The sequence below is a fragment of the Anomalospiza imberbis genome, chromosome 8 (genome assembly GCF_031753505.1).
Source record: "Anomalospiza imberbis isolate Cuckoo-Finch-1a 21T00152 chromosome 8, ASM3175350v1, whole genome shotgun sequence".
NCBI lineage: Eukaryota > Metazoa > Chordata > Aves > Passeriformes > Viduidae > Anomalospiza > Anomalospiza imberbis.
This window is the reverse complement of record NC_089688.1, coordinates 2,856,915-2,879,535: the sequence shown is the minus strand read 5'-3', so window position 1 is coordinate 2,879,535 and position 22,621 is coordinate 2,856,915. Positions and strand designations below refer to the sequence as shown.

General features: G+C 46.4%; 1 protein-coding gene across 1 annotated transcript in view; it reads left to right on the top strand.

Annotated features, from left to right (window-relative positions):
• The first annotated feature begins 2,264 nt into the window (after positions 1 to 2,264).
• Positions 2,265 to 22,621, top strand: part of MICU1 (mitochondrial calcium uptake 1) — an 87,907-nt gene continuing 67,550 nt past the window's right edge. Inside the window, exons 1-4 of the mRNA XM_068196960.1 lie at positions 2,265 to 2,428; positions 2,740 to 2,818; positions 12,960 to 13,121; positions 21,422 to 21,584. Of these exons, the coding sequence (XP_068053061.1) occupies positions 12,961 to 13,121; positions 21,422 to 21,584 (324 nt within the window). The 5' untranslated portion in view covers positions 2,265 to 2,428; positions 2,740 to 2,818; position 12,960. The remainder of the gene's footprint in view (positions 2,429 to 2,739; positions 2,819 to 12,959; positions 13,122 to 21,421; positions 21,585 to 22,621) is intronic.

The following is a 22,621-nucleotide window of genomic DNA, read 5'->3' as shown; positions in this document are numbered from 1 at the left end:
CCTTTCAGAATATATATATATATAGATATATGTATATAGGCTCCTCAGATCCTATCTACACGCCTTTCAGAGCCTCTGTCTATCTATTTGGGCTGCTGAGACACTATACACAGACCTCTCAGAGCCTATAAATATATACGGGCCCCTCAGAACCCATTCACAGGCCTTTCAGAGCCTCTATCTGTCTATCTGGGCCTCTCAGACCCTATATACAGAGCTTTCAGACTATCTGTCTACCTATAGATAGGTGGGTGCCTCAGACCTTATATACAGACCTCACAGAAGCCATATATATGGACCCCGGAGACCCTATATACAGGCCTTCAAGTATGTCTAAGCCCCACACACACTCTTCAAGACCCTATACCAAATGCCCTCAGCCCCTACAGACAGGACCCGTAGGAACACTCACCACACGCTGTATAAAGCCTCTCGTGACCTACACAAAGAGGATTCTGAACCCCTACGCAAGCACGGAGCCCCCCAAACCCGCAGCGACCCCCGCGCCCCTCACGGCGCTGGGCAGGCGCCGAGGCCACGCCCACCCGGCCAGACCACGCCCATCCCAGCACAGGCCACGCCCCCGCGCCCCGCCCCCGGAAGCGCGCGCGCGGCGGGCGGGGCGGCGGGAGCGGCGGCGGGGTTGAGGTGAGCGGAGTCCTGAGGGGGCCGGCTCAAGGCGGAGGAGTCCTCGCTCCCGGGGCGGCTGCGGTGTTCCCGGCCTTGGGGTTGATCGGGGACCAGGCTGAGTGGATGCCAGAGCCCAGAACTGGCGGGGTTCTCAAGGCACGGGGAAGTTTAAGGCCCCGGAATATGGGGTCTGCTTAGGCCTTAGGTCTCAGGGGAGTCCTGGGGGCTGGGCAAGGGTTCCCGGGCCGCGGGAATGGAAACGGGTCTAGGGGGAGTCGCAGGCCCCGGGAATAAAAGGGTCCTGCCTCCCGGGGCTGAGGGACTCCAAGGCCCCGGGAATAAAAGGGTCCTGCCTCCCGGGGCTGAGGGACTCCAAGGCCCCGGGAATAAAAGGGTCCTGCCTCCCGGGGCTGAGGGACTCCAAGGCCCCGGGAGCGAGGGGTCCTGGCTCCCGGGGCTTGGGGCTAAGGGGTCCCAGGCTGAGACAGAGCTGCTGCCTCGGAAAATCGGGTTTTCCGGCACACGCGGGGCTCGGGGTGCCGTGTTCTTCTGGCTTCTCCATCCCGGTCCCGCAGCAACACTGTGCCTTCCCCCGGGAAATGAGCCCGCGGGTCGGGGGCTCCTTGGCGGCGCTCAGAGGAACGGGGGTCCCGCCGGTGTTCGGCGCCCAGGGGCTCTGCGGGGAATGTTCTGGGGGGCTCTGCCACCGTGCGAGCAGCCCTGCGGGGAATGTTCTGGGGGGCTCTGCCACCGTGCGAGCAGCCCTGCAGGGAGCGTTCTGGGGGGCTCTCCCACTGTGCGAGCAGCCCTGCGGGGAATGTTCTGGGGGGCTCTGCCACTGTGCAAGCAGCCCTGCAGGGAATGTTCTGGGGGGCTCTCCCAGCGTGCGAGCAGCCCTGCAGGGAATGTTCTGGGGGGCTCTCCCACCGTGCGAGCAGCCCTGCAGGGAATGTTCTGGGGGGCTCTCCCACTGTGCGAGGGGCCCTGCGGGGAATGTTCTGGGGGGCTCTCCCACTGTGCGAGCAGCCCTGCAGGGAATGTTCTGGGGGCTCTGCCACCGTGCGAGGGAGAGTTCTGGGGGGCTCTGCCACCGTGCGAGCAGCCCTGCAGGGAATGTTCTGGGGGGCTCTCCCAGCGTGAGAAGAGCCCTGCAGGGAATGTTCTGGGGGGCTCTCCCAGCGTGCGAGCAGCCCTGCAGGGAATGTTCTGGGGGGCTCTCCCACTGTGCGAGCAGCCCTGCAGGGAATGTTCTGGGGGGCTCTCCCAGCGTGCGAGCAGCCCTGCAGGGAATATTCTGGGGGGCTCTGCCACCGTGCGAGCAGCCCTGCGGGGAGTGTTCTGGGGGGCTCTCCCACTGTGCGGGCAGCCCTGCGGGGAATGTTCTGGGGGGCTCTCCCACTGTGCGAGCAGCCCTCCAGGGAATGTTCTGAGGGGCTCTGCCACTGTGCGGGCAGCCCTGCGGGGAATGTTCTGGGGGGCTCTCCCACTGTGCGAGCAGCTAGGTTTGGTTACTTTTCTTGCTGGTTGTGGGATCGCCGGCGGCGCTGCCCGGGCTGTGTGAGTTATCGCCGTGTGTTAGAGCTCCCGTCAAACTGCTTTCTCTTGATAGAGGTTCTTTAAAGCTTTAACTCCGCTGAATGGCCCCAGCTGCGTTTGATGTGCAGTTTGTGTCGGAAAACCTTTAGGGTGAATTTGAGTTAATGTACTGCTCAGAGCACAGAAATGCCTGATGTTTATCACAACGTGATTTATGTGTTCTGTACTTGCTTGTAGTTTAATGAGCTGCTTGGGAAAGATGGTAAATCTGGCCGTGCTTAGTGGGGTCTAGGGGGATGGGCAGGTCAAACCAGGCAGGATTTCTGGAGGTTTCTCCTTTAGAATCCTCATTGCCAGCTCAGGCTTGGGTTATAGGCCTGGCTTATCTTTGATTCCTTTATTCAGCTGTTGACCATTTTCCTCCTCCTGGCTTTTTTTGGCTCAGTCTGAGATACATTTCCCGAGGTCGATACACTGAGGTCGAGCGTGAGCACTGCAGGGCATGACTGCCAGGAGGGAAGTTGGATGCAGCATGAAGTTATGATCTTTATTATGTTTCTTTCTCATTTTTAGAACAGGCCCCAGCTGTGAAATACGTCCCTGTGTTCTCTGTGACCTCTTGACCCGCAAACTGGGAGCAAATACGCTACAGGTGAGGATGATGCTGCTGAGTGCTGGGCAACTCCCTGCTCTCAGGTGCTTTAACTGGTGAATTCATAATTTGGCTGATTGTTACCCTTAATATACCCTGTGTAGAATTATTCTTCTCCTGGAGCATTCTCTTAGGGTTTTTCTTAAAGCTGTAGGAGAATGAGTTGCCTTTTTTTTGCAGTGTACAAAGTTGTGCTGACTTTCCTGGTGCAAGTGCTTGGGCACACTGAGCCCTGGAAGAAGTTTGTCTGCCTGTAGCTTTCTGTCAAGCCAAACTCAGCTGTTCCACCACTTCCCTAAAATGCAAAAAAAAAACCCTCCCAACACCAAAAAAAACTGAAGTAGTCCCTAAAAATGTTTGAACATAGGGAGGTATCTAAAAAGCCCCAGCAAAAATATAACCAAAGCTAAGAAAAGGTACTTCAACTATGTGTTTGTCCATCTGGAGCAACAGAGCATTTAATGACTTCCCACTGTCAGAGGGCAGGGTTAGATGGGATATTGGGAAGAAATCCTTCCATGTGAGGTTGCCCAGAGAAGCTATGGCTGTCCCTAAATCCCTGGAAGTGTCCAAGGCCAGGCTGGATGGGGCTTGGAGCCACCTGGGATGGTGGAAGGTGTTTACAATGAGTCTTAAGCTCAAGTAACCCCTCTTTATTTCCTTGTGGAAGTGGCTTGTTTTCCCAATGACCCATTTCCTGCAGCAACTTTTGTGGTATTCAGCCAAGGAAGCTGAAATTCCATGCTCTGGAGGAAAAAGAATGATGTGCCTTGATTCTATCATCAGTGTCTGCCTCCTGGAGATCCTCTGGAGTCACTGGTGGCTGTGTCACTTCTCCCTGCAGGTTGCTGTTGCACCTCCTGGGTTCCTGGGTAAGCTCATGGCAGAGTTTGAGGAGAGATGGTCCAGTTGTCCTCAGGCTGCAAGACTTGCAAATCATTTGAAGTCTGGGCAGGGCTTTGAAGCAGCAGCTCAGAAATGTTACTTTTTTCAGGTGATAGTTGAGGGAGCCATCAGCATGGTTAGATCTGGAATGTGGCAATAACCATTTTTATTTTCTTGAGCAAAATAAGTTCTGTAGCAATTGTATTAAGTTTATTATAAAAACATACTGTTCTATGCTGTTCCAGTTGCTGCAGTAACGCTTCCCAAAGTGATCTGGGATATGGAAATGCTTGGTTTGTTTCTTCCCAAGTTCTCAATTGACATATTGGGGCCAAATATTTTAGCTCAGTGCAGTGGGGCTGAGGATGCTCGGGTACAACAATAAAAATAACCTTAATTATGTTAATTCCAGGTGCTGTGATTTCCTGTTGGGATGTTGAAGGGGTACCAGTGAAAAACTGTCTTGGTGTAGATGTGACTTCAGGTGGGATGATGCTGTTTAGGATAATTTAGCAGGAAACAGTTACCCAGGGTCTTTGGGTGTTGTACACATTTGAGATGAATATTGCCTTTCTTTTTTAAACTGAATTGTTCCAAGTGTGCTGCTCCCTCTTAAACACAGAATCATGGAAAGGCTATTAACAATCATCCAATTCCACCCTTGCCATGGGCAGGGACACCTTCCACTATCCCAGGCTGCTCCAAGTCCCGTCCAGCCTGGCCTTGGACACTTCCAGGGATCCAGGGGCAGCCACAGCTTCTCTGTGCCAGGGCCTGCCCACCCTCCCAGGGAACAATTCCTTCCAATATCCCATCCATCTCTGCCCTCTGGCAGTGGGAACCCATTCTCCCTTGTCCTTTTGCTCCATGTCCTTGTCCAAAATCATTCTGCAGCTCTCGTGTTGGTACTGAAAGGCTGAGAATGAATATTTATCTTTAGGGTGATGCATTTGACACTTCAAGTAAAAAATAGAGGGACTCGTAGTAGAAAGTGAGTAGAGCCTGAGGCACTTTGTCTCCCTAAGCACACACCATCTGAAGCCTGTGGCAGCCTCACCTCTTAGTTTTAGATTTAAGAAACTTTAAAAGAGGAAAACCAGACTGTTAGATCATGAATCGTTTTACTGTGGCTTCTGTGGACTCACCTGAAAAGTCCTTGGGTAGTAAATTCTGGGTTCTGTTTGTCTACTGCCCTGTGTGTGAGTACAGTCACTTGTTTATCCCCAGAGAAACTTGCTATGGAGTTTACTTCTGTGCATTCTGGATTTAACTTGTCTTGAGAGCAGCTTTTAATTGTAGTCCCACCATGGGAAGAGCTCCTTGTCCGTGGGTGTGGGGCAGGACAAGGTTGGAAGAGCCAAAGCACTGATGGTTGTGACTGGGAATTTTGTAATGAGATTGGCACAAGGTTTGGGTTGGGGATTTTTTTCCTGGGTCTCCAAGGTCTCTCAAGGTAAAATTCCTAGTTGTTTAGCTCTGTGATGTAGAATCTGAGATCCTCGTGTAGACAACAAGAAAGAAGGTCATGGTTTGAGACAAGAAGAGTTGCAGCTGACCTGTGCTTGAAACATGAGCCCTGGGAATCCGTGTGGCTCCACAATTCGTGGCCTGTCTGTGATGCAGACAGAGCTGCTGTACTGACACACACCAGCCAGCCCCAGTGTCTTTATGGACCAGCTGTGTTCTGTACCACCACTTGAATTTCTGTGTTTTCATTTGTTTGGTGCAGACTTCCCACCTCTGGCATTTTTGCTTCAGGAGCTAGAAGAGCAGTGGGGGTTTTGTCACAAAAATCCCAGTTGTGATGCAGACAGGTACATGAGGTCTGCCTGCCTGCCTGCCCGCCCACCTTGGATGGAGCCAAGTGTTTGCTGCTGGCTTTTTCCTGCTGAAACCCAGCTCCTCAGGCTGTGTTCTAAAAGCATGAGGCACTAGCCTGGCTTATCCATCTTCTTTTCTCCTCTCCGAAGTTCAAGCTAATCTATCAATGTGTTGCTGGAAAAGCAGCTGCAGCGATTCAGACCTGCTTTTCCTTTCTGGGGGGAAAGCAATGCTGTATTCTTCTCCTGATTTCCTAAACAACCTCCATCTGGTAGATAAAACAGAGGTGGTGTGAACATTTTTGTTTCAGTAAGTTTTTAATTTAAAATTTCTTTGTGTAGCAAAGAGAGCCACCAACGCACGACTCTTTGGCCAGGAAGAAGCATTTTCTTAAGGAGGACGTGGCTGTAGATGATGTTTCTGTTTAAAAGGTAACTTCAGCCAAGGAGAAATTACCACATTGTGATATTCAGGTTTCTGGGGGGGTTTGCAAATCTTTTTCCTCCTTGTCACAGAGGAGTTCAGACTTCACCATATCAGATTCTGAGACAATCCACTGTCTGTTACCCTTCAAAAAACCTTTGTCTCTTTCTGGAGCAGGAATTGTATCTGCAGGTAACTCAAACCTGCCAAACTGCCACCTTGTCAGCCTAGGGAGGCTTTTGCTCTGTTCTAAATTTTTCTCTTCCAGAATTAATTTTTTTATGTTTATTCATTAGGAATTAACACTGGTTTTCTTGGAGCCCAATGAGCCATAAACATTTCTTAAATGTGACTACTCTGAGATACTTCTTTTTTTCTTGTGAGGTACATGCAGGTGGATGACTGTTGGATGGAGCCTCAAGGAGAGTCTCTTCATTCTGTGGAAAAGTTAGGAATTCTCAGGGAAATCATGCCCTGTGGACACAGATTGTGCAAGGCAAGTTAAATGAGTCAGGCCATTAAGCAGATGCATTCCTGCTGGCTGTAACTTTTTATAGGAAGAGGCAGATGTGTTACGTTTTCTACCCCTCTGCCAACAGTTCTTTGATGCTCCTTTGCTCCTCAAATCAGTGTGGAAATACCTGTGCTCTGGTGCACCTGCTGGAGCGGCTGGTTTGCAAAGGTAGCCTGAATATTTGAGAACAGCAACTGGAAAAAGAAAATTTCAAACTACTGATTAGGGTAGAAGTAGCTCATGAAGCAGGATTGCTTTCCTTAATAAGGGGTGAGAAGTTTTTTGGTTGGTTTTTGTTTTTACAGCTCTTCTAAATTACCTCTGACATCTCTGGAGGTGTTTCTAGGGAGCTTTTCGTGGGTGGGCTTTACTGTAATGTTTTCTAGGTAGAAAAGCTCAAGGAATGTGCTGCATTTTGAATGGAGGAGGGGAAGGGAAAGCTTGAACCAGGAAAAAGCAGCATTTGGCATTTGTTTCTGTGCAAGTTTATAGCTGCCTCCGAGAAAGCTACAGTGCATTGCTGGAGTCTGACAGTCTGAAGCAGCAAGGAAACAGTGTATCCTTGCTGGAGGTGCTATTTTCAGTGCTGCTGCCACAGATGGGCCCAGTTTGCTCTGTTTGGGTACACTCAATTTTCATTTGTGTCTCCAAAGCTGTGCTTCATGGTGGCTGCATCCATCCGCTCTCAGGTCCTCTGGCGACTCAGCTCGCAGGTGAAATTTGGGGTTGCTGTTGAGTTTGCCAAGTTTCTTCTGCCAGTTTAGTGGCACCAAAGTCTTTCCCCAGGTTGTAAACACTCCTGTTTCCCTTTCAAGGGAAGCCCAAGCCAGCTACTGTCCAACATCATTATAAACAATCCAGTTGCAATTTCTAAAAATGCTTTATTAAAGCTAAATCTAAAAGCTTGTGTGTTTGCAATGCATAGTCTTCTCTCCTTATCCTGAAAATCAGTACAGTTATTTGGCAGAATAAAGCAGCTCATGAGGGGAGGGATGTCACTGATCATCCCTGAGGGGAGGCTGAGCCATGGCTGGCTGTAGTTACAGAGTTGTGCAGTTGGGGATTGGTCATTTCCAGGGCTGAGGATTTTAGGAAGAGCTGAGACTTTACTGCAATGACAGTTAAAAAGAAATAGCTGGGCTATGGCTTAGGTTTCTGCATTGATTGATACCTGGTAGACTCTACATCAATTTGAATCGTGCTCTGAAACAAATCTGGTTCCTCTCCAGCAAAATTAATGGAATCAAATATTGCCCCAGTCTCCTACCTGAGGAGAAATTACTTTTGCTGCTAGATTTCATTTTCCCAAAACTGATTTATGTGTCTTGGTAGGCTAATAACTTCAGTAAGGTGTGAAATCCTTTCTCTCAAAATTGTGCTCGGTTAGCTGAAAATTTGGAGGGGAAAAGAGCAGGAGCTGTTGGGTCTGTCTTGGAAATGGGGGAAGGAGGGGATCCAGGTGTTTCATTAGCTGGAATGCACCTCCTGGCACCCTTTCAGGAGTTATTCTTACGCAAATTTCATGGAATAATAGAATGGCTCCTGTTGGGAAAGACCTTAAAGCCCATCCAATGCCACCCCTGCCATGGGCAGGGACACCTTTCCCTATCCCAGTCTGCTCCAAGCCCCATCCAACCTGGCCTTGGACACTTCCAGGGATCCAGGGGCAGCCACAGCTTCTCTAGGAAGGAGAAGTCATAACTGATTGAGGCAGGTTGAAGCTCTGAGGTTTTCTTTCCCCCTGGTTTATAAATCTGTGATAATGGTGAAATGTCTCTCCTGATTGCTTCACCCTTTTCCCTTACATATTGACTTTTCCTTTCCATTGGATTTGTTGTCCTTTTCTCCCCATTTTAGTTTTTCCTTCCTCTCTTCCCAATCCTCTCAAGAAGATGGAGACAGGAAAGCTGGAAGCTGTCACCCTCACTCTTCTGCTGTTGGCTCTGGTTTCAGTGAGCTGGGCTGAGGGATAAGTGACAGTCAGGGGCTGAGATGGGAACAGGTGAGGAATTTTCCTACAGCATCTCTTGGGTCAGGATTTCTTGATGTGCTCTGGAAACATCAAACTTAGCTTTGTAATAAACACACAGCTCCACAAAGCTCTTTGAGTTCTTAGTGACTCCATCTCAGCCAGTCTCTGCAGGAGTTTTTATGCCTAAATAGTGCCTCCTAAAACCACATTTTTTTTTCAGAAGATCTTCCTGCATAGCAGTATACTTAAATTTACAATTGACATTCTGCACTAATTCATGGGCTTACCATGTCCTAGTAAAATTGTTCAAATAAGTGCCTGTGACCCCTTCTGTGATGAAAAATTAAACACCCACTGGCTTATTGAATTACTCTTCTCCTTCTCACATGCTTGTGCTGCCAAGGCCAGCTTTGACATCAGAATGCTGCTTCAAGTGTTCTATCTGCTCTGGATCTCCAAAAGATCTACAGAAAGTTTAGTGCTGGGGGGTACCCAAGTGTGGGAAGTCCCTTTTCCTCAGGCTGAGCTGCTTAGTGCTTTCAGTCTTGGAATCACGAGCTAATTAGGGGGCTGGAAAAACAGGAGCAAGTCTTTTTGTTCTCTCCTTTTGGTACCTGAAAAAGGATGCAAGAGTTGGGATCTTCCAATTCTTTTCTGCACTGAAAAAAATCTAGGATTTTTTCAATCCTTTCAGATTTGAAAGGATTGAGATAGATTGATGTTTTTTAAATCTAGAAAATTGGGGGGGGAATCTAGATTCCCAATCTAGAAAATGGGGGGGGGGGGGGGAGAGAATCTAGATTTTATTTTTTTTTTTCAAATCTAGAAAATTTGAAAGACTCTGGATTTGATTTTTTCAAATCTTTTCTTTTGATGTGTAGAAAGGCCAGAGGTAGACTGCTTGTCTCAATTTCCTTGGAGAACAGATTGTCAGACAGAGGGTCGTTGTTTGGGGAAATGAAATACCCACATCAAGCCAGAACTGATGTAACTGTTGAAATAATGTTGCGTTTCTTCTTTTCACCTGACTTGGATGGTCTCAGTTGGAATGGAGCCTGTTTTGTCCTGGGTTGGAAGTGGTGTTTTCCTAGTGGGTTTGAGTCTTTCTGTTGGCTCTTCTGCTTTAAAAAAACTACCTATGAATTGTGGCATAAATAAAAGTAGATGGGTCATTCTGTTCAGGGAAAAAGCCCCAACTATTTCATTTGTCCAAGGATATTGATTCAACCTCTGAAAGTAACTACAGAGTTGTTCTGAGCAAGAATTTAAGGTAAGGTTGGCTTATCTCTTGGAAACGTAAATGCAGTCTACAGATTTCCTTGTAGCTGTAGTTCTAGAACATCATGATAAGTCCAAAATAATGAAAATAAGCAAACATAAATTTTAAGTGTTTGTTGGGTTTGTTTTTTTATCTCATGGCTGCTTTGTTGTATCCTGTTAAAAAAATCTTTTATTATAGTAAATCATTCAAGAGTAGGGATTGTTTCTTATTGTAAGCTGTAATCATATTAGTTGATGAGAGTTTTATACTTGATCTCAGTTTTATTCCTTGCCCTACTGCAAACTGTGGTGTTGAGCTTTTTGTTGCTGCACAGGACAAGATGCTTATTTTTAATCTTTCTAAGAGTGAGCATCAGCTTTGTCAAGTGATCTTGACTTCAGTGCCTGGAGTTTTTAACCAAATGTACCAAATATCATGGCACTTTTGATTTAAAAAAAGGAAATTGTGAGAGTGTAGAAATTGCAGATGAAAAAATCAGCTTCCAAAGGGATTTTTTAAATTGCTCTGAGATAAGGATGCTCTTTATTTTGGGGCAATTGTGAGAACTGGCTGCTTTCAGCTCTCTCAGTCAGTGCTACCAAGTGAACACTGGGTAAGCATCCCAGCAAAATCAAGGATGGAGATTGCTTGGACAAAGCAGATAATTTAGTGTTTCTTAAGGCTCAGGCAGAGTAAACATTTATGCAGTACTAAAGCCAACAATCAGAAATGTTGTGAAAAATCTCTTCAAGCTCCCAAGTAAACACTGTGGGGCTTAATTTTCATTTTGGTTGATTAAATGATACTGGCAATACTTCCCTTACCCAATACATGTTAGGAATATAAAGTTGTAGTTAGGATGAGGAGCCCTAGAAAGGGCAAGGATAGCTTCTTGGGGAAAGGAACACATGCCCATTTTCCTCTGCATATGGAACAGAAATTCATCCCTGGAGACGAAATGGGAACATCAGGTTTGTGTAGCGTGGAAATAATTTTAAATTTGAAATCAGAGTTGTTTTTCATAACCATCTCGTTGTTCAGAGCTGGAGAGGATTGGAGGATCAGTGCTGTTAGCTGCCTGCATTCTACTAACATTTGAATTTTAAACCTGTTTATTTGAAAAGGAATAAACAAAGCCATAATACCAATTTTGATAGGAGCACAGATGAATATCAAATGGATGCTGTTTGGATGGATTCTCTGTGAGCACTGAAATTTGTGGTGCTTGCCCATAAACCAGGGTGGGGATGGATGAGCAGCCTGTGGCTTTGCCACCTCCACCATCTCTTGTGCTCCATCCCACCTCCCTTGTCCCAGGACTGGGCAAAAGTCTTAATCTGAACTTAATCTGAAAAAAGCCACTGAGAAGAGATTTGTTAAAGATTTTTCATCACTTGATTGTGCTGTGAAGTCTTCAGGGCCTTCTCCACCCCCTCTTGCATTAAAAGACATTGAGCTCCTGCCCTCAGAATTATCTGCTGAATATTTGATGTGTCTTCCCTCCCTCTTCCTCTGTTCCAACCCCAAATTGTGCATCTCTCCACTGTGGAATCCTGACCTGCAGCAAGTGGCACTGATATATCCAGCTCTCTGCAGTGGGAATGGCCTAACACACCACACACATGAGAGGTGCTTGCCAGGATCCTCATTTTTGGAAGTTAATGGTTCAGCAGAACGGTGTGGTGGCATCCTGTGTTGCAGAAGCAAATAGAAAACAATAGTTGTGGCTTTATTTTTGTATTCTGTGGTTATTTGCTGCCTGGGAATATGTGAGTAGAATGGCAAGAACGGGGAATAAAAGGAAAAATTAGGCTGCTGCTCCTCTGCTCTGTGTTTTTTGGGGAATTCCTTTACTATTCTGTTCCCAATTTTATGGCTGACCTTGCGAATGAAAAAATTGCATTTGCCTCAGAAATAAAACCTTTATTTCACAAGAACACGCAGCAAATTTTCTTTTCAAGGCAGCATTTACCCTTTGCCTTCAATCCTGTGAACCACCAAAATTGCTTTGCCTCCTGCAGCTGGTGTGTGATGAGGTGGTGTTTCTGTGGTTCCCTTTTCTCTGTTGTAATTATGTTTAGATTTGTAGCTCTGCTTTTCCATTTGTCTCTGTCCTGTTGGGCATGTAATGGGGTATGGATTGTATTTTATAAGTTTTGACACTTTGAAACTTGTCCTGTACTTACAGTTAAATATAAATGTTTTGCTCCAGGCTAGCTAAAAAAAAAGGCATTTAAGAACAGTGGGGTTTTCTGAGGAAATTTTAAATGCCTGGGTTGGGTTTTGTTTGATAGGTTTGCTTGTTATTTGACTAAATTTGACTTTTAAAAATCCAGCTGTGACTTTGCTTCTGGCCAAATGCCTCTTACCTGCTGTAGTTGTTTATCAAGTCTACCTGCTATCTTCCATGCCTTGGAAATTGAGAGATGGGCTGCAGATATTTCATAGAATCATGGAATGTTTTGGGTTGGTAGGGACCTTTAAGATCATCCAGTTCCAACCCCCTGCAGGGCAGGGACACCATCCCTAAACCAGGTTGCTCCAAGACTCATCCAGCATGGCCTTGAACATCTGCAGGGATGTGGAGTCCACAGCCTCTGTGGGAAGGTGAGATTCCCTCCTGATGAGGGTTTTGGGGAAAGGCTGAGGAATTGGAATAACACTTATTAGCAGCTGGATGTGACAGCCAGGTGTGTGGCATTCACATTCTCTGGACAGAGAGGCATAATTCTGTCTCTCAGGAGAAGCACAGAGAGAAGAGAAAACAATCTTTATCTCTGCTCCTTTGTTTTCCCCATGTGGAATGTGGTGTGGAGATTGTTTACCTGCAGCGATTGCTGGGTTGGACTCTGGTGAGGCTTGTTTGGGTTCAGTGACCATCGGATCCAGCTGTGGCTCGGACTCTCAGCAGAGTCAGGAGTTGTTAGTCAGTCGATAGGTAAGTAACAAGTATGTATGTAGGATAGGATAGTCTCTCTTTAAATAGTATATTAATGTATTACAGTATAGTTTTAATAAAGCTATCCTTCAGCCTTCTGATCTGGAGCAGACATCATCATTTCTTCCCCATCGGGGTTGCCTTTTTCCTAATGATGTGTGCCAATACCTGACACTCACAGGCATTTAATCTGTTTTATTAGGCAGATTATGTGCCTCTTTCAGAACAGGTAATAAACACCCATGAGTTAACTCTGTGAAACTTTTCCTAGTTTAGAACAGGCAACACTTGGAAACTTTGTCCTAAAGCAGCGCTCTCATTCCGCAGGATGTTCCGGCTGCGCTTCCTGCCCGTGGCCGCGGGGCTGGCGGCGGTGTCACGACGTTACCATGGGACAGCCCAGCACCCTGGCACCCGGCGTAGGCTCGTGGTGGCAGCTTTCCTGGGGACCACTGCAGCCACAGCGAGTGCCAGATTCCTTTGGCAGAGGTAATATATGGATTTCTCATTTCTTTCCTGCCCCTGGTGAGCACCTGCAGTGCTCCTGCTTGTGCTGCTGCATGGAAGGAAGGTTGGTGAAGGGCTTGGAACAGAGGCCCTGTGAAGAACGACCGAGGGAGCTGGGGGTGCTCAGCCTGGTGAAAAGGAGACTCAGGGATGACCTTATCACTCCCTACAACTCCCTGAAAGGTGGTGGGGTTGGTCTCTTTCCCAAGGCAGCAGCTGACAGAACCAGAGGACACAGTCTCAAGCTGCACCAAGGTAAATGCAGGTTGGATATTAGGAAAAAATTTTTTAAGGATAGGGTGATAAAGTACAGGAATGGCGTGCCCAGGGAGGTGGTGGAGTCACCATCCCTGGGTGTGTTTAAAAACAGACTGGATGTGGCACTGGGTGCCAGGGTTTAGTTGAGGTGTTGGGGCTGGGTTGGACTCCATGATCTTGGAGGCCTCTTCCAGCCTGGTCATTCTGTGAATGGCTGTGGGTGATTCCCTGAGGAGCTGCTTTGCTGCTGGCAGTGCTCAGGACAGAGCTCGAGGTGAGGCGTTGTCTCACACGGGCTCTTTGATGTGGTTTCCTGCCTCGTTTCCTCCCTGCCTGGTGGTTTGTGGTGGTGTGAAGAAAGAAACCTTCGCTTTCACAACTTCTGATTGAAACAGCACATCTGGGCAGGGTTTACTCCTCTTTTTTTGTGTGGTCTGCTGGCTGCTTGATGTATAAAATGCTGCAGAGGAGCAGGAGGGGACAGTCTGTCTTTGGTTGGGAAGGCAGCAGCACACAGGGTTTATGTGGGTTTTAAGGGTCAGAACCTTAGGACACCTCGTAGGTTCTGAGGCTCACAGCTCTTTCCTGTAACGGTGAAAGGGGATGTTTGGGCTTTCCTGAGGTGACTCTCACTGAGCCCTGGGGCTGTGCCATGTCTGAAGTAGAACAGGGTCTCCCTTCTCTTCCATTACTTGGGAGTAGCGTGGCACCAGCAGTGTCACTCAAGCACATGACTGCAATTAGAGTTTAAAATAAAGTATTTGCTGAAAGCGTGTTTTCTTTTCATTCCAGTATTCAGGGGATTTGTTGCTGGCTTCCTGCTCACCTGTGGCTAGAAGGCTCAAGTTTTAATGCAGTGAGAGAACGGTGATGGGAATTGTTCTGGCTGTTCCTTAGAGCTGTCAAAGCTGGCTCTCTGCTAAGAGGAGTTCTTAGTGGAGGAAGAACACGGTGATCCAGCACAGTGTTGTTTTGTGCTGCATTTTGCTAATGATCTGCACTGATACAGTCAGTGCCTCTGAGGGAATGGCCAGGATAACTCTCCTTTTCCAGCAGGGAAGAGAGTGGGGTTTTTCCACTGCAAACTTTTTCCTCAACACGATCAGAAAGTCAGTAGGACATCATGTCCTACACAAAGCTGTCCCAAAGGCGTGGAGTTCATATCTCCCTTCTGTAGCAGGTTCCTCTGCTTTTAAAACATTTTCAGGTGCTGGTGTTTTTATCAGGAGGATGGTGCTTGTGCTATGTGGAGTGCTGGGTCAGGGAAGGATTTTTGTAGTGCTCCTGGAGTACTTTGTGTCCCTTGGAGGCCCTTGGGCACCTTCCTCAGCTGACAGCATTGATAGAAATCAGTCAGTGAGACACAGCTCTCATCAGTCTGGAGAGGCTGACTTGCTGCTATTACTTGTTTTGCCTTTCCTTACTCTGTCTCCTTCATCTTTTATAAATTTATAAAGCACTAAATAGAATTGTACAGGCTTTCAAGTATTCCTTTCCTATCTGAGCCATAAAATAAATCCTCAACCTCAGCAACTGTAAAATAAAAGTGCACCCAAGCTTACGATGTTAATTTAATTACTTGGCATAAAGCTGCTGAGTAAAACAAGGAACAAAACTGATATGTTTGATGTAGAAAATTCTTCATACTGACATCTGTGGAAGTTTTAAATGGACTTTCAAGTGGGCATTTTAGCCTTGTTTAAAGAAATAAGGGGTGAAGTGTAAATTTCCTTTGTCTTTTTGAAAATGGATGTTAGGTGATCAGTAGAGTTTGAGAGTAGGTGAATACAGAATGTAATGACATCCTCAGTTACTCAGGTAGGTGTGTCCTGAGTTAGTACAGGAAGTAGCAGTAAGTATAATTAATTTGTTCTAAGAGATAAATATGTAAATATTTCTTTACAGTTAAGGCATTAAAGATGTACCAGGCCAGATCAAGAAGCAGTTCGAAATTTTAAGTTTCTTGGGCTAGATAAGTAGAAGATGGTGGTGGTGTGAAGAAAGACAGGAATTCTCAGGTACAGTCTGAAACCAGTGAATTTCAGGTGGATTCTGTAGGATGTGCTCTGAGCAGCAGCAGAAACCAGTGCTGGGGTAAGGAAGCTCACACAAAGGTAGAGAAGAAATCAAGGAGTGAAAAGATACCTATGGAAAAATCCTGCGGTTGTGTGATGCAAGATAGAAAGATTGTGTCTTCCTAAGATGGGAGGTGGGTTGGTGGAATCTTTGCTTGGTCCATTGTAGGTAAGTGTTGGTCCTGTTGCCTTTCCTGCCCTCTGGAAGTCCTGCTCCTGCCTTTGGGGAATGTATCTCATCTAAATTATTACACAACAGGAGTAGCTCATGCTGCTCAGTTTTCCTGTGGCAAGGAATACTTGAGCAGTGCAAATAGCTGAGCTTAGAAGACTAATGAAGTTTACCCTTTCTCAGCAATAACTTAAACTCTGAGGATTTCCAGCTGGCAAGAGAAGCAATAAAGTATCTGGGCATTGGCATAATGAACTGAATTAATTGAAATTAATCTTGGTGCAGTCATTGGCTACTCTAAATGAGGCACTAATGTATGAGAAGTACTAAACCTCACAGTTTGTGGCAAGCTTAACGTTTGTAAAAAATACTCTGTTGCTGATCCTGGTGTAAAACTTGTACTTTCTAGTTTCTGATACCCATTTGGCGTGTTAGGAAATGGCTGCAGATCTGTTCTTCATGTCACAACCCTTCTTGGCTGAATCTGTGGGCATCTGAAAGCACTTAGGTTGGCATTTTGGTGCTGAAGCTTGTTAATTAATCTAACATTGAATGAAGTAAGGGAGAAAAGGTACATTTGGAGGCACTCTGTAAGCAGAGTCTTACCCGTGCTCTTCCTGACAGACTGAAAATACTTAGTTAATGATCCATTTCTTATACTTCTGTGAATAAATTAGTGGTAAGAGTAAGGATAAGACGCCTGTGTTGCTCTGGAAATTGCTGCCTCAGACATGGACCTTGTTGGAGCCAGTCCAGAGGAGGCCATGGAGCTGCTCGCAGGGCTGGAGCCCCTCTGCTCTGGAGCCAGGCTGGGAGAGCTGGGTTGTTCACCTGCAGGAGAGAAGGATTGGGATGGGGAACTTGGAGCCCTTTCCAGTGCCTAACAGGGCTCTAGGAGAGCTGGAGAGGGACTGGGGACAAGGGTCTGGAGTGACAGGACAAGGGGGAATGGCTTCCCACTGCCAGAGGGCCGGATTAGTTTAGATATTGGGAAAGAATTGTTCCCTGGGAGGGTGGGGAGGCCCTGGCACAGCGTGCCCAGAGCAGCTGTGGCTGACTGGAGGTGTCCAAGGCCAGGCTGGACAGGGCTTGGAGCAGTCTGGGATAGTGGGAGGTGTCCCTGCCCATGGCAGGGGGTGGCACTGGAGGAGCTTTAAGGTTCCTTCCAAATCAAACTGTTTTGGGATTCTATAACTCTGTTTAAGAATGCACTGATTTTTTTGCACCAGTGTCCTGGGGGCTTTGGAGTAATTTGCTTAAAATACATTTTTAATGGGAGAATTGCTGGAAATACGCCAGCTGAAACAGAGACTTCAAAAATGTCTCTTGTAGTAAAACAAAGGAAACCACATAAATCACAGTCAAGAGGGGAGAAACCTGTTTTATAGCTATGGATGTGTCAGGTACAACTTAACCTAATGTATGGGAGAAAAGATGAAAAATTGTATTATTCATGTGAGTTTATTTTTAGAGTTCTCATGTGTTTACATGTTGGGGGGATGGAATGAGCTGATCTTTAAGGTCCCTTCCAACCCAAACCATTTTGTGATTTTATGCTTTTTTAAAATTCTTTGTGAGATGACACACTGAAGAGACTCTCCTTGGGATTGCTGTGCTGAGGGTTTTTTCCTAAGACTTCAAGACACATTGGTCTGGGAGTGGTGTCTTGAAAGAACACTCTGTTTTCTCCAGTGGCTTTTGGCTGAATTACTGGGTTTTTTTCTGTGGACATTGGAGAAGGAAAGGATCAGATCCTAGGGGCACAGCCCTATACCCCACTGTGGTCAGCTCTGTTTGGAAATGAAAGCAGCATCTCCTGGATCAAGAAATACCAGATTTATGCTCAGAAGGATTTTGGGGTAATGTCAGGACACTGCAGCATTAGGGTGTTATTAGGGTGACTGCCTTTGTGAGGTTCTTGCCACAGATTCATTGTGCCCATTTATGTTGGTGTTGAGTATGTGAGAGATGAGGAGGGAAGCAAAGTAGTAAAGAGCCCTGTGAGTGTGGCAACACTCTGAAAAACTGGGTTGTGGCTCTTCATCCTCTCTGGTGAATTCCTTATTAAAGTTTCAGGTAACTAATTTAGGTGCTGAATATGGTTGAGCTGAGGATGAGCCAGAGCTCCTTGCTGAAAGTTCTCCTGATCCCTGGAGGTTGCCTGTTTTTATGAATGCCAAGTCCTAACTTGCTTTTGCATTACAGCATGAAAGCCGTGAAGTCTTAAGTGGCTTTTAAACCTCACTGGGATGTCCCCAGATGTTTACATACAGGGAGAATGGCAACTCTTAGTCAGCTGAGGAACACGTGTCAGGCAGGATTCCTCCCTCCTGCCTCTGGTTTGCTGACAGCATCTTTGCTGACTCCTGAGTGCCCATCTCTTACATTTCCTTCTGAGGCTGAGCAGCAACTGATAGCTGAATACTTTGCTACTGCCTTCAGGATTAGAATAACTGAGCACTGTTATCTCTGGCACAAAGTTTTGTGATTTTTTTCATGCTGCTCTGCTTCTGTCATTCAAAGAAGAAAAATACTTTCAAGTGAGGGGTTGTGATTCATTGGAAGACCTGCAACTTGGAGTGTTGTGCCAATGCCCCGTATGAGTCCCAGCATCATTCCTGCATGTATATCCTATGGTTGCATGTGTTTGGCTCTCTTAAAGAATGGTTCCCCACGAGAGAATTTATCCTTGCAGGCCTCTGGTAGCTCAGTGTTTTTGGGGAGGATGAGGAATCTAATCTTACACTTCATTGTTGGCCTTCTCCAAGGATTGAAAGGAGATATTGCTAAGTGGGTGGGAAGTAGTCTTTGATTCAAATTCAGCTCACTGGAGGGGAAAAAACTCTGAAGAGATCAGAATGGTTGAAGCATGGCAGTAGGGTTCAGGATCCAGGGCAGGCCCACTCTGTGGGGAAAGGCTGGTGGCTGGTCTTGGCACACAGTGAAGGAAGGCTTTGTATTTTCATTTCCCTTTGTGCAGAAGCTGCAGCACCAGGAATTTCATTGGAAAGTCAGCCTCATCAAACAGGGGAGGAGAGCAATTCTTCACTTGCTGAGGGAAGGCCAGCAGGGTGGATATTTTTGGAGCTACGGGGTTTTTCTTCTCCAGCCATACTCTGACATCTGCACTGAAAGGCTATTTTAATGTGGGCTGAGTATGGAAGTTGCAGTTGTTGGAAGCCAAGGATTTCAGCAGAGGGTGGTAAAATACACAGAGAAGGTGCACGTAGAGAGCTGCTCCTTCAGTGGTTAATTCAGCGAGTAGTTTGGCCAGTGGCCTGAAGATGAGGAATAGCTGTTAAAAGCTTGCTTGAGAAGTAGCCTACAGACTCTGCCTTTCTCCTTAGCTCATTTTCCTGGACGCTGGGATAGTGATCTGGCTGTGGAGCTAATTACCTGGATAAACCAGAGGGAGGAAAAAGCTGACTGTATTCAAACAGCCTCCGTCGGTATCGCTGGAGCAACTGACTTGACAGCCTGATGGATTGAAGGAATGCGTGGGATGTGCTGGAAAAGTTTGATTTTTCAATTTCATCTCTCTCTTCCCTGGTCTGCTAGCTGTCAGTCACGCCTTACAGGAGCAAATTTTTCCTGATACAGCTATTCTGCAGCATGTTTCCTATGGAATAGCTTAGTTGTGAAGATAGGCAGGTGATTTCCTATTGCTTTTCTGTCCCCTTTCCCAAGAGGTTCCCTCAGAGCTGCTTAAGATGGGTGTCCTGCCTGCACAAGGGCTTTCCAAGTGCTGCTGGTGTTGCCTCAGCTGGCAGCTGCATTTTGCAGCCAAGCCCACAGCTCCTCAGGGGTGTGCCAGTGCTGATTAAACTTTCAGGAAAGGCTTCAGGACAGGTGCCAGCATGGACTTCATGCTCCGAGAGAGATCAGCTGCTGGACTGTTCTGGGGAAGGAGTTTCCCTGCCTTAAGGTACTTGTGGAGGAGCCAGGTTTGGATCCTGTCTCTGAAAGTTTGGTTCAGTGGAGGCCATAAAGATGGTGCTTTGCTGCAAGACTCACAAATACATATTGGCAAATTGAGACTCAGGGCCTTTTCAGAGCAGGAAGTGTGTAAAACTCCATTTCTACGTGAAAAGGCAGGATTAATGCTGCTCTTCACTGAACACTTGTGTATTTTATTACATCAGAGCTCTGTTCTGTCCCACTGTGACTAGAAACCTCTGAATCCCTATCTAGGCTGATCCCTTCCAACCCAAACCATTCCATAAATGATAAAGTGTCTTCTTCCCACCAGTACTGTGGATGTTTGCAGTTCTTTAGCCCGTTCCCATCTGTCTTGTGCTGTGCTGTCAGTGAATTATTGGATGCTGATAAGGAGAGAGTTGTCTTTTATTTTGGTAGCATTTAAATTAATTGATGGAGCACTTAGCCTCATTTCTCCTCCTTGGAAGCTGATGTGCTGAGATTGCAGCAAGCCGTGGAAGGTGCCCCTGCCCATGGCAGGGGGTTGGAATGAGAAGATCTTTAAGGCCCCTTCCAACCCAAACCATTCCATGATTCTGTGATTCCTGGGGAGACAGACACAGACTCTCTTCTGTTAGCATTACATAGCACATCTGAGTTTTCCAGGAAACTGGTAGGATGAAGTATGTGTAGCCTTTTGTTTAGGTCTTGGGAAACTTCAAAAATCTTGGTTTGTTTTTGTTTTTCTCCCTAGGCAGCCCTTTTAAAACAAACTCACACAGCTGTAAATGACCACATTCATAGTTCCAGGCAGTACCAAAGTGGCCAAGGAGCAGCACCTGTGTATAAACTCCATACCCTGTGACTAGTCCAAAATAAATCACTAGGAATGCAAAGTAAAGGCAGATTTACTTAAATTATGGGTAGGCTGGGATGTTTCCCTGAGCTGTTTGAGTCCTTTAGGAAGAGAGAGAATTTTGTAAAACCGATGGCTTTGTTGCTTGTGACATGTTAAGGGATCCTCAGAGATTATCATCTCACTGATGTTAATGTGGTCTGAGCTCTGTCTGATTCTAAACTGCTTTACAAGTAAAGCATGGGAAAGCCAGAGCATTGTTTGGCTTTGGGATTTATCCTGCTTTTTATTTAATCATCCCATTGCCAAGCTGCAGTTCTGTGAGTCGCTCCTGATTGTGAGTGATTTGAAGTGTTGAGTCTTGGTCTATGAAAAGAGTTGACTGAGGATCTTTGTATTGGAACAGCAAGGGAAAAGGGGTCCTGGGCTCTGCCAGAGTTTTATTTGCACCTTGAGGACAAACAATTCCAGTTTTGTTGTCGTAAATCCTGCAGCATTGGTGTTTAGAAGAGTCATTGGTGGAAGAAAGGTATAAAACAGCTTGTCAGCTGCTGGAGATAGAAAATAAATCAGCTGAGCTGAAACAAAAAGGTTGTTCATCCTGAATCCTGCAGTGCTGATGGTAAAACACATTTCTGTCACTTAATACATCTTTTTGGGGAAGCAGAGGTGGAAATTAGTGCTAGAGGAGGTATGATATGCCTTTCTCCTAGTGTTTCTTGCATGTCTAGTTTTTGGGAGAGGGTGTCATAATTCACTGAGTGATTTGGACTGGGAAAACTTTCTGTGGCCCTTAGTCTGGGTTTTGATGTGGGTTGGAAATTTGATTTCAACAGGGGAAAGCACACTGAATTCCAAAGGGACTGGTCACTTCTTTGCTTTTGCTTTGCAGCCCTCCCCACTGAACTGTAACCAGTGTTGCACTCAGGTGGAGCCTGGCAGGCCCACTTTGTGGCACCCCTCAGTCACTCCCTAAACGAATGTGTTCTTTTCCCTGCTACAGGGCCTATGCAGAAGACTCTGTCAGACACGGCCCGAGGGCAGAGCCAGGGGAGAAGATGAAGCACGAGGAGGAGGAGGAGGGCAGGAGGGCAGTGGCCTCGGGCGATGAGGAGGCGCCGCCGGAAGGGAAGAAGAAGAAGCGCTCCGGGTTCAGGGACCGCAAGGTACCAAACCTGGCCATTTTGCAAGAGGGAAAACTTGTCTCTGTACCTGTCTTTATTTTCAGAGGGACCTCGCTCTTTTGGGAGCCTGCTTTCGCAGCATGTTGCCATGAGTTTCTGCAGGTTGAAACTTGTGTATTTGGAAAGCACAGAACACTGATCCTCTGAAATGGAGACCTCTTCTCCCTCCTCTGCTTACATGTCCAAGATGATCAAGGCTCCTGCACTGATGGCTGCTAGGATGGTGCATACAAAGCAGGGAATTGGTGCCAAAGCTTTTAACCACCTGGGATATTCAGCATGTGTGTCTCTGAGTCCATCCTTCTGCCTGAGGTTTTACACAGTGCATGTAGGAAAAAGAGGGTGAATGTGGAAGGAAGGTTGTAGGAAAGGTGTACTTTAATTCTTCATTTAATTATTCTGTGCAAATGTGCTTGTTGAAATACAGCCTCGGTCCCCCTTCTTGGTTAGTCCTGGCTCTCTCTTGATGCTTCTGGCTATTTCATTTTCAGGTCAGACACATTTTCAAGAGGAGGAAAACTTGAGTAATAAAAACTCTATTGTTGGTTTGTGACCTGCCTGCACTGTTGGGCAGTTCCAGGAGCTTTGGGCACCTCAGAACTGACAACTGGTGTAGCACTATCTGAAAACACTGTTATTAAAGGATGTGTAATTTGATCTGACAGAATCCTGTAACTGGGAGCTGGCAGACAGAAGTATTTTATTTTTTAAGCCCATCTGGATGTCAGTTTTATAGGGTTACGTTGGATGATGTAATATCTTTGCAGCACCAAAGAGGAGAAAGGAATTGTGAAGAGAATCTACTCCCATTTTGTTATGATTTGCTTCTGATATTTATTTTTAAGCCTGTATTCTGGAGGTTGCATCTCATTAGCTGTTAAATTGTGGGTAGTCATATATAGTGGCTTAACAGCGTCTCATGAAAAATTAAGAGCTGTTTCCTTTAGAGCTGCTGAATCATTTTGGTTCTTGGTCAGAAAAGATTACACAACTTGAGATTTCAAGTGCCTCGTGGTATT